Source organism: Hemicordylus capensis, chromosome 2 (assembly GCF_027244095.1).
Source record: "Hemicordylus capensis ecotype Gifberg chromosome 2, rHemCap1.1.pri, whole genome shotgun sequence".
Lineage (NCBI taxonomy): Eukaryota > Metazoa > Chordata > Lepidosauria > Squamata > Cordylidae > Hemicordylus > Hemicordylus capensis.
In genome coordinates, this window is record NC_069658.1 from 384,231,439 (window position 1) to 384,248,733 (window position 17,295).

The 17,295-nt window shown below is 44.9% G+C and overlaps 1 protein-coding gene across 3 annotated transcripts in view; it reads left to right on the forward strand.

Moving 5' to 3' along the window:
* PMP22 (peripheral myelin protein 22) overlaps positions 1-17,068 on the forward strand; it is a 35,340-nt gene extending 18,272 nt beyond the window's left edge. For all 3 annotated transcript variants that reach the window (XM_053303278.1, XM_053303277.1, XM_053303279.1), the window contains exons 4-5: positions 8,674-8,814; positions 15,347-17,068. In XM_053303278.1, the coding sequence (XP_053159253.1) occupies positions 8,674-8,814; positions 15,347-15,510 (305 nt within the window). In that variant the 3' untranslated portion in view covers positions 15,511-17,068. The remainder of the gene's footprint in view (positions 1-8,673; positions 8,815-15,346) is intronic.
* Positions 17,069-17,295: the final 227 nt, after the last annotated feature.

Consider the following 17,295-nt stretch of genomic DNA (forward strand, 5'->3'; position numbering starts at 1 on the left):
CTTTTAATGTGGTGATTCTCTTTATTTAGCAGGGGGAGAGTAACTGGCCCTATCCATCCCAGCACAGTACCTCCAGTGACTGTACCTCCAGTGACCTATGCTTCTTTTTAGATTGTGAGCCCTGTGAGGACCTTTTCCCTGGTGGACTTCCTATGCTTTTCCCCCAACATGGTGGAGGTGAAGCATTATCTGTTGAATTTCTATCAGACAGCTGTTAAAGGCACAGGAACTCTGCCACAAATGTAGCAAATGTGCTCCCATAGTATTCTGCCATTCTCTTGCTATGCAGAGCTGGAGTCTTGCACATTACAGGGAGGAAAATGGGTAACTGTTAGGGCTGGGCAGTTGCATTGGTCTTATAGGAATGTTGGACTGATATGACCACTATTGGGCATTGTTGGGAGGATTTCTGTTAGGACAGCGGGGAGTCCCAATAGCTGGAATTCTGATTGAAATGCCTGCTCTCCTGTTCGAAATCCTTCCACTTTAAATAGTAATATTGGCGGTGGGTGGGTGGGTGGGGGGACTAGCCCATCTGCTTGGAGAGTCTTTTCCTCCAAGCCAGCTCAGGGCTGGTTTTTAAGGATTGCATCCCTGAGATCAAGGGTCCAATGGATGTTTCTTGGGGGTTACTTTGGTGGCTGACTCCCCCAGATTTTGGAGGTGCAGTGCTTAAAAAGCAGATCAGAATAGGAGGTGGCTTGGAGAGGCTTTATCTCCAAGCTGGTTTCCGATAAGTAGTATTGGGTCAATGCCGATGCAATATTGATAATGATAGTGTTGGGGAGGCCCTATCATTCTCCCCATTATTTCCCCCCATATCATTATGAGATTGGCATTGATCCAATATTTCTTCTGGCACCCAAGTCTAGTGGCTGTAGAGTCTAATATGAATTCTGAAATGTTTTACAGGGTTCAGAACTCCCCTTTGTTTTAGGAGATCATGGTAGTGATATTTCTTTCTTGTATATCTTTTGCATTATATGAGTAATTAACTGCAACATGTTTCACTAAGAATCTGCTGACTATGAGGTAATACTTTTTCAAATTAGGCACATGATTTATTTTATGTTATTTAGTACTTCCCCAAACTCGCATCTCTGGGTGGTTTACAATAAAATCACATGAATTAAAACAGAACATTGAAACAATTTAAAACAGTGACAGATTCTACATTTGATGTAGTACAACCAAAATGTTCTTAAGGTTGGGTTGCCACCTTTTGATTTGCTCTTGTACCTTTAGCAGCAACCTGACACAATGAAACTGAGCAGATAAAGTTTCCCCCAGCATTATGCCTCTGGTCCCAGAAAAGTTTCAGCTGGTTAATTGCTAGAAGCTAGGCTTCTAATAAATGCACAGAAGCAGGATCACTACAAAATAAAAGGGGAGCAGGGGCTTCATTCCAGCCAGATCCTTTAGAACAATTTGTTCAAACTCTTTGTCGAAGAGTTTGCTGTGTTGTTGTTCCATGAAGTACCATTTCTGAGTGCCAGTGGCAGCCCTGTAGGATTCTAGTAGAGCCTAAGGACTGGCTAGAAAAGCTGAGGAACGCCAAGCATCTCCTTGGGATCCTTCTCGCTCTTCTAGCAAAAGGGATCAGGCAGGGACATAGATGTGAGGCTTCTATACATGCATAATATCATTAGAAGGAATGTCTGTCCAACAAAACTTTGCAGCCCATTAGAAATGTTGTAGAGGCTGTTTGCATTTAAAAGTACACAGAGATGTCCACTTAAGAGGACCAAAGTGCATTCTTGGCATTCTTTTATTGGTACAGTTTTGATTTATAGCTTTCTGCTCCCCCACTGGTAAAGAATTCTTGACTATTCATTTCCAGTGTGGATGTTCAGCTAGATGAGCATGAAATCTGGTAGAGGGCCTGGTACCGCATGATATGAAATGGAACAAAAGATAGCACACTTATTTCATAACCTAAAAAACTGTGTATCCTTTTGGCTTGGAACTTATGAGAATAACATAAATATGTCTAGCTAAATAAAGTATGATGTAAAAAATACAGACCGAAAAGGATGCCTACAATACCTCTCACACCTATTTTTGGCCTGCTTATATAGCAACAGTCTAACACCACTGTTGGAATATACTTGGGCACAGACCTCTTAAAGAAAGGTGACTGAGCAGGGCTGCACAACTTTGCCACCCCCAGCTATTGTTGGACTACAATTCCCATCATCCCTGATCATTGTCCACTATGGCTGAGAATGATGGGAGTTGTAGTCCAGCAACAGCTGGACTACAGCATGGTGCAGTGGTTAGAGTGCTGGACAAGGACCGGGGAGACCCGAGTTCAAATCCCCATTCAGCCATGAAACTAGCTGGGTGATTCTGGGCCAGTCATTTCTCTCTCAGCCTAACCTATTTCACAGGGTTGTTGTGAAAGAGAAACTCAAGTATTTAGTACACCGCTCTGGGCTCCTTGGAGGAAGAGCAGGATATAAATGTTAAAATAATAATAATAATAACAACAACAGCTGGAGAGCCAAAGTTGTGCAGCCCTGACCTAGAGAAAGGCCAGTTGCTGCCGATGTATGATTTGGATATAGAAAGGCTCTCTTGTAAGAGCAAAGGGGTTGCATTGGCACACAAAGGAGATGGTGTTCTTTAGGACATGTAGGATCTCAATAGTTTTGAGTCCAAACTAAAGCCATGAATTGTCCCTCTAAGCCAATGATATCCTCATTTTCTTCATGCAGCATTTGTGGGGGAATCCTCAGAAGTGTGACTTCCTCTCTGAGGAAGTTCGAGAAATTGTACAGTTCAAGAAAAGCTGCATCATGCAGTTCTGTGGCATGTGTAAATTAGCTGTGAATGGTGATAGAAAGCTGGATGCCATCTGTGATGATGTCTTGGTAAGGCTTGGTTGCTGTTGTTATTGCAGCCTTATCTTGATGCACCTTGAATTCACCCTGAATTGACTCATCCACAACCAGTTGCCAACCATAGCCAGATGCTGTCATGAGCAAGATTAGCTCCAGGGCATTATTGTGAAGGTTCATGAAGCTGGTTCACATCCATTAGTTACAGAGAATGACTCTTCTGAGAGACTCCTATGACTTGACATAAACTATATTGGTGGTGGGGAATACATATACATATGACTTTCTGCCAGACAGTCTTGTGCATGGCAGGCTCCCTGCTGACTTGTGGCTTGTCCTCTAACACGTATGAGTCATTCAGATCATTGTATTTCCACTTGCATCCAGTCATGAGAATTTATGTTCTGCCTCAGTCTTGTCTGTTGGCTTCTAGAAGGTCTGTTATAAATAGCAGCTAAATAAGAGAATGTGTTCTCTTGCTGCTTTGGATGGGAAGGCGTAAACTTTAGTTTTACGGTGATAATGTTCCATGACTGGAGAAAGACATACAGGTGAACTAGAAGCCTTAACACATCTAGCTACATGAGTGATGGGGAAGTGGTCCTAGCCATTTCATTTAGGCAAACTACACATCATCACCCCAAGTGTTTGGGTCTCAGGCAAAGGCATTTCCCATCCCAGATGCGCACGGTCCCTTTTTAGCTGGGGATGCCCTCAGTTGAACTCCAAACCTTCTACCTGCAAAGGATCTGCACTCCCTCTGAGTTTATAGGTGCTCTCCTTCATGTTTGTCAATGTTGCATGTAGAGAGATTGGCATTAAGTGGAGCCTTGTGAAGTCTGTAGCTGTAGTGACCGTGCTGTTCCTGTAACAGCCTGCATTCTGGAGGAATAATGTTTTATGTATTGGTTGCTTACATTAGTGACACTCTTAACAGCCCTTATCTGCCTGAGACTGCACTGTTAAAAGCTTATATGGTGATGAAGAGCCTGGAGGAACATGCGTGGTGTATATATATTTTTTAACCCAAGGGTTCTGTGAGATAAGTAGGCATTTATAAGCTCTTTATGTGTACAGTATGTTGCTCTCAGTCTCTCACTGAACCACATAGTGATCTCAAAATGTTCTTTCCTCTCTGATTCATTCTTCTAAAAGATTGCCGTTTTGTTGTGTCTCGATCAGTGCTGGAGGCTGCTTTGGTCTGTGTGTTGCTGCCATGGGGATTCCGATGCCTTCCGTGTACTGCCTCTGCTTTCATGTGATGCGATCCCTCCTGGCTGGGGGACTGTGTGATGATGATGATGCAGCCTCATGGGTGGAGCAGATCATGTGGGTCTTCCCTTCCTATGCAGTTGGCACCTCACTAGAGGGTTCCAGGGATGTGGGAAAGTCCCATGTAGTGTGCTCCACCCATATGGTTGCATCATCTATATGCAGTCCCAGTCATGTGGCATCACATCATAGAAAAGCTGCTCCCACACAATGATATTGTGCCTCCCACACAGTCCTCTTTGAAAGGACTGCATCTCAACCCTTGTTAATGCTATCAGAAACCTCCCATCTCTCTCACTCACCCACGCAGTATGCCCACATTTGTGTGATTGGACTGATCAATAGGATGAGTACAGTTCTGTTCAATAAAAATGGCATCCCCTAGAAGACTTGAAATTGAATCATGCATCAAAAGAACGCATGATACATGAGAAAGGAATCAGAATGCTAAAAATGCCCCGTATGGAATCTTAACAGTTTCTGTCCTCAAAATAAGGTGAAAGAGATCTAGAAGTCCCTTGCCATTCATTTCTTATGTGAAATGTGAGAAATTCCCCACAAATGCACAAAGAAATATGCTATGATAGTTCTCAAGCTTGGGCTTGGTTTTAAGAAATGGAGAGAAGAATAGGAGAGTGAATTGTACTCAGGGGTGTTTGAATCTGTTTCCATTGACTTCAGTGAAAGCTTTTCATCATGTTAACGAACCTTCTCTGATGAATGACACCCAGCTGAGGTTCTAGGGAAGCAGGATGTATATGTGGGAGTTGGGATTTGGTCTGGACATTGGAATGACAGCTGGTCTTTGATCTGCAAAAGTATTTAAACTTCAGTTGTAGCAAAACTAAAAAAAAAAAAAAAAAGCTCCTCTAGGTAATACAAGTAGGATTCTAAGGAAGATGGATAGAAAGTTAAATGATTTAAGAGTAGGCTCAGTTCACCCATGCAATCAGCAGTGTTGCACTTGCTTGTAAACGCCCCAGGTATAGGTTTTTTTGATACAGCATGCAATCTGTGTATACAGCAGTCTCTCTCCATAGTTTTTCTCAGTCTGATTCTGAGAACATACTTAGAACCCCAATCACCAATTTGCAAGTATCTAGACCACTTGGCACTATAATAGTAAGAGCTGCAGTGACTGAAAGGATGCCTGTTATGTGTGCAAGTCAAATGACCTGCTAACTTTCAAGTAACTATAAATATTGAGAGCTGATCAGTTGAGTAACCTAGCCACATCATAATCCGCTTAAGCCCGAAGGAGTAAACTGTGCTTTCTAGAAATTGACAAACATTCCTGCATCCAAGCAGTGCTATTGTGGTATTTTGAGTGTTCGTTGTAGTATTTGTTTTGCAAGAGCACTTACCCAGCTCCAAGGCATGTAAATAGCTGGACTCTGACTTGGGCATCAGGGATGGCTTTGACTGAGCTCTTGTTGTCAGTGTCTTGACTGATAATCATGGTAGAGTGGCTTCTTCTAAGATTCTAGATGTGCACAGGATTATCACTTAGAATAGCTGCTTATTTCAGATTTTGTTTCATTTTTTGTTTGCAAACTGTTGTTTGCAAGCTGGTGACTACATAGCTGTCAGTAGACCATTTGAATAACATCGTAATCGTGTAGCAGGGTGCGAGAATTCTCATTTTTTCAGCACCTCCCAGTTTCTTTGGAACTGCAGTTCTTCCAGTAAGTGCAACTGCTTTAGATGAAGTGCTGTGAAGATGGTGGTCGTGCTTGTGTCATGGACACTTCATGGATGGTATCTATCATATCACTCGAAAGTGGGCCATTGTGGTTGGAGATTATAGGAGCTGTAATCCAACAACATTTGAGGACCCAGGTTTGAGAACCCCTACTCTAAAACATATCAAATTCCTCCCTGAATATTCTGCCATTTTAAACAAAATTTCCACAGTTTATTATCTTTCCCTTTCTCCCCCGCCAACATTTTATGATTGGATACTGTATCCTTCCTCCACCCCAGTATCCAATAGAATGCACTTCTCTAGCAATGTGGAAAGTCCAAGTTATCTCCCAAAAGCAACTCTAGGCTCTCCCTTCTTACAACAGAGGGTATCATTTCATGAGGTTTGTGTATACGGGGTGCTGTTAGGCATGGGCTTAGGGGCCCAGATCTGTGTGCCCACTCTCCTAGGGATCTGATGATTTTCCCCAAGGGAAAAGAGTTTCCCTTTTATATTTGTGGAATTGCTTGGGCTACAGTTCTGAAATTTATCACAGGTGTCGGGTAGATGATCGGGACTCTGTGTATTGATTTTGAAGCAGAACAGTTGATGCATTGATTTTTAATGATGTTTTTAAAATTAAAAAAAACTTCAAAGAAGTCCTATAAATAGCTTGTTTTAGGGCATAAAATTACAAAAACACTTGGAACTGAAGCCCTGCCCCCCCCCCCCCCCGGACCATCATCCCATCTCCATGTGGAGGAGTCTGCCCATTGCCTTCATTAAAAAGGATAACCCCCACTTTTCACCCCTTTTATATTTCTGGAATGGCTTGTCCTAGAGTTCTGAAATTGGGTTAATATGTAGTAAATAATAATAATAATGATGATGATTCGATTTCTATACCGCCCTTCCAAAAATGGCTCAGGGTGGTTTACAAAGAGAAATAACAAACAAATAAGGTGGCTCCCTGTCCCCAAAGGGCTCACATTCTAAAAGGAAACATAAGACACACACCAGCAACAGTCACTGGAAGTACTGTGCTGGGCGGGGGATAGGGCCAGTTACTCTCCCCCTTCTAAATAAAGAGAATCACCATGGTAAAAGGTGCCTCTTTGTCCAGCCACCCACACGACTGCCGGCTCCGTGACGGAGCCTGCAGGGATCGGGGGCTGCATGGCCCCCGGAAGTCTCAGGATGCCTCGTGTGAGTGCGCAGGGCATGCTGGAGAGAGCCCCGTGTGTTGCCGTGGTGCAGAGCTGCGCCACAGCAAAACACAATCAAAAGATCGCGGTTAATGGAGCGCTCACTCAGTTAACCTCATTTTAGGTGAGGGGTATTCAAGCGGGTTACTCGCTTTGGCTAAACCAGGCTTGCCTGCAAGCCCAGTTGTTCTCGTGCTCGCCCAAAAGTGGGCTAGGCTCCTTTAGCCTGCTTTTGGCTGATCGTGAGAATAGCCTCTGAGGCTATTCTCACGATTGCAGAAAATCGGGCTAGCCTCTGCTAGCCCGATTTTCTGCACTTGTGAGAACCACCGGGCTCGACTGTGAGCTTGATAGTTCTAGAGCGGATAACTTGCTCAGGTACCCCTCCCCTAAAAGCAGGTTTGTGGAGTCAGTGCTCCGCAAACCCGGGTTGGTGTGACTCATCACAAGGAGACCCCCGGAGGGGAGGCGAAAAGCTGCCTCCTGGCTCCGGGGGTCTCGCCAATCGGCTCCCGCTCCCCGCTGGCTCTATCACGGAGCTGGCAATTGTGTGGGCAGCCGATCCAGCTGCCCAGGGCTCCCACTTGCTCGTGTGCGGGGAGAGCGGGCTTAGCCCTGTAAATAGCAGTTACAGAGCAGTCTGATAATACACAGGTTGGGAATACTAACACACACACACCCCCAATTAACCCTCACAGTTGCTACTTAACCTTGGGAAGGAAGCTGTTATTGATGCCAATGTGCGCTTCCCTCCTGAGGCTAATAACAGATTGGGGAAGTTTGTTGTCAAGACAATGGTTAAATCCTCTTCCCTGCATGTTGTGCCTTGATCCTGATTCTCCCCCACCCCTGCCAGCTGCTATTTAACTGAAAACACAGACACACATACAGGGCCAAACTGTGCCTTTTACATAATGAAACTATTCACACACACAGAGAGACAAAACTGGGCTAAGAAGCCCAGCCTGGTTTTACCTGAGCATGTGTACCCCGGTAATCGGGCCCAATCCCAGCGGCACCTTGGCGGCAAACCTGCCTGTGGAGCCACCCTCCAAAATGAGGTTAGGAGAACGAGTGCTCTCCTAACCCCATTTCTGTGATCATCTGCCAGCCGTGGCTGCCAGCAACCACAGCTGGCAGACTGCGGGGGTCCTGGCCAGCTCCGGGGAGGTATGATCCCCACAATACACCACACACTCACATGGTGCAATATGTGAGTGCATTATGCATGCTCTGGGGGTGAGGCAATGCAGGGCAATGCATCCCAGCACCCCAACCCCCTCAAGCTACCAGCAGCAGTTGGTAATCGTCTAGGCGGGCACTCTGCTTGCTGAAGAGGGAGCCCTCGGTTGTCTTCAGGGAGGTAAGCTATTTAAGGCTTCCTCCCTGCTTATCTTCTTGTCCTTTCTCACAGCTCGTGAAAAAGGGCTCAATGTGTTCTTGGGTGCTTTGTAAGGCCTTTGTGTTAATACAAGTGCCTACTGCCATCTCTGCGCTTCACAGCTGAAGGAAAATGAATTGCTAACAGTGATGCCAGTGATGGAGGGCTGATTTGCTATAGCAGGTGAAGAGCAGGAGGGTCTGGAAATGAGTGCTGTAGCCCCATGCACAGATCACTATCTCTTGCTAACATTGCCCTAATGGTTCTCTTGTGTCCTGTTTCTTTTTCCAGAATGGCTGCAGTCTGTCCAGGCAATGATGATCCTGTCCATCATCTTCAGTGTTTTGTCTTTGTTCCTGTTCTTCTGCCAGCTCTTCACTCTCACTAAGGGTGGACGGTTCTACCTTACTGGCATTTTCCAAATCCTTGCTGGTAAGTAGAGCGGAATGGGAGGGAGTGTCTTGGAACACTCCAAAGATCAATGTCATGCTGGAAAGTCTGGTGACTAAACCCGCAAAGTGCTTACCGCATAGATGAGGATAGGCTTGGCATGAAGCCCGTTTTACAGAACTCTGTAAAAATCAGGAGCACCTCAGTGTCTCTGAATCCATGACTTCTGATTAGGGATATGCAAAAACAAAATGGGTTCATGTTTTGCTTTGTTTGACTCATTTTGTTGACTCATTGCAACATTTTTCTTCATTCTATGCCTAGCTTAGTTGGTTACTCTATTTACCTTTCCTTCACTAAATAATCGTTGATGAGCTTGTAAATCAAAGCTGTCTTAGGGCTCTGGACAGCATTTTGTCACCAGCCAACGTTCATTATTACCCCCAGCCATAAGCCAGGGGTCAGCTGCTGCTGTACCCCCATGCTTCAACAGGGAATATTTTGTATTCACCTCAAACAATAGCTTGAACTGAGGTTAAGTCTGGGGCCATTTTGAAGAAGAATCCCAACCGATGGAGCTGGTTAACTTTGGAACAATGCTGAGCTGCAGTATTTTTGGGTCCTGTTTCTCTGGGTCCACCAACAGAAAACAAAGCAATCAGTTCTAACAAATCATAGCATTGGAAAAATTTTTAGGAAGTTACTGGGATGCCTGTTTCCTTTGTGGCCCTTCCCATAATATGTGCCAAAAGCTGAAATTCCTCTGAATATGTGCCATCACTGGGTGCCAAGAGAGGCAGAGTTCAGATCCAGCAGCCAGTCTGAACTGTAATTATTACTGATTGTTGCCCAAATATATTGATTGCGTACCAACAACTTCCTGTTGAATATCCTGTTATGTATTCTCCACCCGGGATTGGGGCAGCTATTTGTGAAATAGGATTTCTGTGAGAAATGCAAATTCTATTAGTTCAGACTGCCATGATTGTAGACACAGAGATTGAAATATTTTGCAACCGGTGTAGACAGAAAGCATGAAATGATGCCTGGTATGCATTTTTTGTGGCCAATAGGTTTGTGCATTGCCAAAAATGTCAGAATTCGACCCAACCCACAGTGGGACTTGTGGAAGGGGCCATGCTGCCCCCCTCCCAACTATCATGACAGCTCTGCCGGACCCTCTCCACCTCACTGCCATCTCTCCCCTCCCCTGGCTCCTTTCCCTTTGAACAGATGGGGGCAGGGGGCAGGTTACATTGCTTCACCTTTGCTCCAGAGGAAGCATACGTGCACACAATCACACGGAGCTGCCTTCCTCAGCTTGGGATTTAAAAGTCGTGTTCCTGCTTGTCTTCAACTTTCCTTCTAGATTCAAGAGTAGCACTGGCACTTCTGGGATTGGTTGTGTCCCCCCCCCCCCCAGTTGTGACTGAGAAAGTTAAAGCAAGTGTGTGTATGTGTGTGGGGGGGGACTCATTTAAATCTGAAGCCACAGAAGTCAGCTCCTTGCATGTGCATGCTTCCTCGAGAGCATAGGTCTTAATTCTTTTAGTATGTTTGCATACCTCCCCAAGCTCATGTATCTGGGCAGTTTACAACACAAAATTAAAACAGTCTAAAAAGAAATTTGTAGTTCTCCAAATCGAATTAAAATCTTAGATGAACAAATGTCTCTCAAGAGGTTTTTTTGGAAGCTGTCAGAGATGGGGAGGCTCTGATCTTGTGTATAGGCATAAAGAGAAAGAGCGCATGCTGGGTAGCAGCTGCCTGCCTGCTCTCTACTGAGCCTGGGGAAGTGCCATTTTTAAAAATGAGTTGTAGACCCAAGGAAATGCCTTTCTGATGTACCTTGTTCTTCAGACCACACCTCTTCCTTGGGCCTAGTGTGGAGGAGAAGGCCTAGGGCTGTCTTTGGAGGATGTGTCTGTCCTGGAGGAGGTCCTTCTCTGGTTCTGGAGCTTGCTCTCAGTGGCTGTATCTGTCAGCCATGATGGGTGTTTGTGTGAGTCACATTGCACTTCTTAGCATTACTCCAAGGGTGTTCTACACAGCTATTTTTAAGGCCTCAAAAGTGCATTCAGTGTGCATCTAGACAACACTTGTTGGGACCTTTCTGTGAACCTTGCTTTGAAATGGCCATATGTCCCTGAAGAAGCGATAGCAGCATACCATTGGCTTTACAGACTATATCAGCAGTCCCACAGTTCACAAACTCATTTAGACTTACAGGTCTGGCCAGGGCTTAGTCTTCTGTCAGTCTTGGCTTCTTTCATCATGGAGGTGGGGGGCTGTCTGTGAGTCTAGACAAGAAGTGCGGCATCAAGGGCACTCTGTGTTATAGCCAATGGGACACCTGACCCACAGAACCTAGCACAGGAAGTTCTCATTTACCCAATAGTAAATGTTGGGGGATTATCCTGAATACATAGGTGGCCAACCTCTGGCATGGCTGCCACAAGTGGCACAGGTAATGGGAGTTGGGGCACACCTGGATTTAAAAAAGGATTGTGGCATACAATCAGGCCTCCACTCTTGTATGTCCCTCTAGCACTGTGCTGCTGCCTCCCCCTGCCGCATTTCAATAGACTAGAGGTACAGCTACCCCGAGTGTTCTTTAGGGAACATTGGAATGGCCCTGTCTCTTGACTTGTGTCCATGCTTGCCAACCACTGACATAATACATATCCAGGACTATCGATCAATGGCAGTTCACCGGCCCAGTCTCCCTCTCTGCTCTGAAGGGACCTGCCATGCACTTCTGAATAACCCTCATGCCAGTAGTAGCTCCTTCTCTGTTGCCCGTTCCTCTTCTCCCTGCATTCCAGACTAGCCGTTGGCGGATATTCCACGCCTCAGCTCCTAAAGAGAGAGTGAGTCTGTTTAAGAGTCTCCAGAGTGGGGGCCATCTTGGCTTGTGCCCAAATTAATTTGCATTCCTTAAAAAGGGGTTTCTTTTTTCAAGTCAAAGTTGCACACTTGCTCATAGCATTCCTTAGGCTTTGTGGACATTACACCATAGCCTGCATGTCATTGCTGGGAATGGCGAAGGCCCAGGAGTGTCTGCAGCTAGCATAAGGATAGTCCCTGTTCACATGTTTCCCATTAGACCTCTCTGGCAGGAGTGGCAATGTGGGAAAATGGAGGCTCTATTTCTGCTGGGTGGAGTCTTTGAAAACCACCCCTGCGGCAGTCCATGATAAAGCACGTTCCAAACCCATCAATCAAGCTGACACTTTCTGTGGAGAGGATTGTGCCCCCAAGGCAACCTTTTGCCCTGTGACTCAGCCTGGCATTGCCCAAGAGCTGCAGTAGAAATGCTGCTGGTCTTGCTGTGCAATTTGCCAGCAGCTTTGGCAGGGATAGGATGTCGAGTGCAGGAGCTCTCTGGCTAATCTTTCGTCCTCCTATTTCTGCTCAATGTAAGGTCTCCCAGCAGGAAGGAAATGCAGTTAAAATGGAATGCAATCTAATAGTCTGATGGTACATGATGATATAGTTAAGTGGGTTTCAGTCTGGTCTGGGCCTAGATGGAAAATGGCCTGCTGATGCAATGCAAACCACTCTGGAAAGGTGGCATATAAAGTGTGTGTGTGTGTGTGTGTGTGTGTGTGTGTGTGTGTGTTTTAATCAAGTATTTGGATGCCAGCAAATGTTTCAATTTCTCTCTCTTTAACATGCTGAAACTCAGATTTTTACAAAGTGGCTGGCATCAGCTTCGGAAGACAGGCTATATATATTTTATTTTACTTTATTTTACTTTATTTTACTTTATTTTACTTTATTTTACTTTATTTTACTTTATTTTACTTTATTTTACTTTATTTTACTTTATTTTACTTTATTTTACTTTATTTTACTTTATTTTACTTTACTTTATTTTACATTTTATGTCCCGCTCTTCCTCCAAGGAGCCCAGAGTGGTGTACTACATACTTAGGTTTCTCCTCACAACACCCCTGTGAAGTAGGCAGACTTCAACTCTGCCTACTTCAGACCTACTTGAGGCTGAGAGAGAAGTGACTGGCCCAGAGTCACCTGGCAAGCATCATGGCTGAATGGGGATTTGAACTCGGGTCTCCCCAGCACTCTAACCACTACACCACGCTGTCAGTGTGTGTTTTAATTAGAGGAGGGGTTCTGAGAACAGCATCTGTTTGCTGTAGCGGCCAGTGAAGGTGCCACCGGGGGGGAGGGCAGCGAGAGGCACCTTTTAGAAAGTGTTTCAAGCAGCAGTGCGCCACCCAGCACTCCCTGCAGCGGGGAATTGGCGCCTCCACTCACCTGGCCGCCACTGGGGGGATTGGCTCCACAGAAGCCGAGTGAGTGGCAGAGCCATGCTGGGTGGTGTGCTGCAGCTCAGAGAAGCTTGCAGGTGCTGCCGGAGCAGAGGTAAGCACCTACTAATTCATGCTTAAGGGTGCCCCTCGCTGCCCCGCCCACCTGTGGCACCTGCACTGGCTGCTACTGTCTGTTTGTGTGCAAGTCAGATATCGACCTTTCTAAAAGAGCACTGGAATGTTGGTCCCAAATACAGGATTTTGAGTACAGATGTTTTTAAAATAACAGGCTATAAGATTAATTATGCATTCACAACCTGTTTCATTGTTCCCTATGGCTCACAGAGCTGTGTGCTTGGGGTGACGTTTCATGTGGGTTTTCCCTACTTGTGTTCTGAAAACACAGAATATGGCTAATTTCAGCCATCATACAAAGATGTCAGACTTCTTTATTTTGCAGCTGGTTAGAATGGACCCTTGAGATCTGTAAATGGCAGAGAGCCCCGCCCCGCCCCAGAATTTTGTTGTTCATTCTGTTCACACTCATTACATCTCTCTCTGAAGTCCTTTTCTGGATGCTTCCATATATGCATACTCAGAATATAGACGGGGCCCTAAGCAGGGGTGGTGGTGGTGGAATGATTAGGGAGGAGCATCAGAGTTGAGGTCTGCTATCATATTCAGATTGGAACAGAATAGGGAATCATTACTTGAAGTTTTGCAGTAGCCTCCTTCAGCTAGATATGTACACAATTTCAACCCCTATTCTGGGCTCAAAGCTGATCCCTGTGGCCTTTGCTCCTGTAGTGGGTGTACACCCATGGGAATTGCAGACGATATGATCTGTAAGAACCAGCTTCAGGGTTTTAAAAAACAAAACAAAAAGGAACAGAAGCCATCTGTGTTAATTCTTCATCCTTTGAAGTGTTTTCTTCCCTGCAATCCCCATCGCCACTTTTGAGACCTAGTGAATCTTTTGGTATCTTCAAGAAGGAACAAAATCACCACCATCTCTTCTCTTCTGCCACCTCTTTACATACAGAGTCTATGCTCTCTTGTCTAGTGTCTGTAGGTGATTTGTGGTATGACCACAGCACTCTTTTCATCCCACCCAGATCAAGACACAATAGTTTTTGCTCCCAGCCTGTGGGCTGTTGCTGTTGCTGTGGGTGTCCTCTCCATGGCTCAGAGAATGGGAGCTGCATCAGCAGCTTGTGAATTCAACACATTCCCACTCCTGCACTTTCTGCAAACAAAGGGGGCAGTGTGGAGGGAAAGAACAGCTCAAATATCACTGTGGTTAGGTGTAGGTGGTCCTGAGGCACGTCGCAGGGATTTGGAACAGAGTCTCCTCTGGTGGCACATTGAGCAGGTTGTGGAATTGCTGGGATCAACGGAAAGGCCTTGTTCTGGGCACTGAATAGAAGAGTCATTGTGTAATCCTGGCAGTCTCTGATGCTGGACTAAAAAAAAAAAAGTCCTAGAGCTGGTATTGCTGATCTGGCAATACAAAGCAGCTGAGCTTAGTGGCATTACTGCACAAGGGGCCTGGGGTGACCTGTTCATGCTTTGATCACTGGGGCTTAGGGCGCTGGAGGCAGCAGGATGGAAAAAGAAAAAAAGTCAAACTCTGATTTGCAACTGGTAAAGCAGGATTAATCCATATGCTGAGTATGTTATGGAATAAGGCGCCAAATTGGGACCCCTGCTGAAATTATAATTATCTGAATATGCCTCAGTATGGTAAGAGTGCTTGTCAAAGTTTCACTGTCAGGTATCTTAAACTCTTGCCAAGCTAAACAAGAGGACTAGTGGCCATGTCTTTCCCCAGTTATGAGGCACTCCTAAATAATAGAAAACCCAATGCCATTTGGCTCTCATTCCAAAAGATTTAGAGGCTTGGCTCAACCACCCTTACCTTATGCACCATCTACATTTTGGTGCATACCTCTTCCACTTCCACATGGCCTTTGCATTCATCACTCCGTTAACATGGACAGGTGAAGGGAATGTGGCAAATCTGAGGTGTGGAGTTACTGGGACAAATGGTTAAGTTGGTCCTGATGGAAATTTAAAAGTTGGCTTTTGCAGAATATCCTTGCATCCCCCAAAATGCATGGGATGTTTCCCTAATCTCTTGAACATAGTTGCTAAAATGTCTCCTAGAACCTTTTGATAAAAGAATTGACAAAGGGAGTGGAGTGGGGAAGGACAGATATTTGTAACTAAGTGATACAGTGAATATTTCAGTCATGAATTTGCTTGCTAATGTTCTTTCCCCCCCTCCATTTCCCCAGGCCTGTGTGTGATGAGCGGTGCTGCCATATTCACAGTGAGACATGAAGATTGGCATCCCCACGTGGATATCTCCTTCGGCTTCGCATACATCCTGGCTTGGGTAGCTTTCCCTCTGGCTGCCCTTAGTGGAGTGATCTACATCATTTTGAGGAAGCGCGAATGAAGTGTCAAGTGAGGCTGCTGAGACTAGAGCACTCGGGACAAAGGGGTGTCTAAGAGTTAGAGAGTTTTAAAAAAAGGAAGTTAACCCAAAAAAAGCAAAAAACCCAACAAGGAAAAACAAAAACCAAACCAAACTGAAGAAGGGTTATTGTGTTCATTGAAGATGTATATAGTATCTATGGTTTTAAAAACCTATTTATAACACTTTTTACATATATGTACATAGTATTGTTTGCTTTTGTTTGTTGACCTGCCGCCATGTTTAAAGCCTAAAGAAAGTGCCTAAGAATTCTTACTCCTAACCGTATAATTAGAGTGCTGTATTTCCTCCTCCTGCTGTGGAAGCCAATGGATCCCTCCTCCAAAGCTTTCCACTTCCAGCCCCACACCACATACAAGTCAGGAACCCAGGCTGAGCCCTCAGATGGTTAGGGTGTGCCACCACTGCACTGATGCTGGCCAATGCCCTCGTGTACCCATGTTAACCAAGTGATGGATATAAATGCCATGTGGAAAGGGGAAGGATGTGTGCCAAAATGTAGATGGTGCATAAGGTAAGGGTGAGTGAGCCAAGTTTCAAAACCTCTGATAGCCAATATGGAGTTGTATGTGAAGTATAGTCTCATCTGTGCATCCTGCAGCTGTGTAATTTTGCCATCTCCCCCATGTATAATCCCCATGTATGACAACCTGAGCTCCTTGGAGGAAGGGCAGGATAGAAATGTCATAATCAATACATCTCTTCCAGCGGGGTCTACTCGCAGCCAGTGCCTGTTTGTGTTATATTCAATCATATCAATATATACATATTGTGAAATGGCCAAGACTAGCACTGAGGCTGAAGGAAAGAACTGAGTGGGACAAGAAACAAAAATAAAGTTAGTCAGGTCAGTTAAGAACTAGCCAAGTGGGCTGTCCTTCCATTGAGACAATTGTGGGTGAGAAGATGGCCCTCCCCCCCCCAAAGGACTTTCCTCCCCTTTCTGTGAGAATAAGCTAAAGTGGAGAAAATGAATGAAACCCTCTAAGCTTCAGATCCCCATTCCTCTCCCTAATATATCTCTAGAAATTTGAATACCAAATCTGTGAAATGGTGCTATCTATTTACCATTCCTTGTATTGCTAAGCCATTTAACCTTACTCACTGGAAAGTCAGATAATGATTTTATGAGATAAACCAAGAAATAGGAATGATAAATAATTCTGTGTAATATATATACAGCTTATAACTGCTTTTGTACTTAGGAAAGTTGCTATTATTATTATTATTACTATTTTTTTTAATAAAGCATTTATAACCAAGGTATTCCCCCCCCCCTTATGGTCAGGAGGGAAATAAGCAAACCTTCTAGACCCCTCCACGCCTCTGTAACCCTTTTCTGTGCTTCTGAAGGTGTGTCTGGCAATGACCTGTACTGGCAGCCGCATGTAGATGTGTAAGCGGTGCCTTCTGATGCTAAGACTCCAGACATTATTATGCGATTATTTTGCTTTGCTTTTCTGATTTTATACCAACTGTGTGGACTAAGAAGCAACAAAATAAAAGTCAGAATAACTCAGATGTGTCTGTCCTCTCTTGCTTCTTCTATAGCAGCAAATGTATCACAGCCACAGCTGTTGAGAACTAGGGTAAAGAATTGTCCAGTAGTTGCCAGCAACACTCATTCTGCAGAAAGGTCTTTCTTCAAACCACTTTACATCAATTTCCCACTAATTTGCTAATCACAGCCTTCAGCAGGGGGTTAAAGACTATCATAGCTCTCTTGCTTATGAGATAACTGAGCTT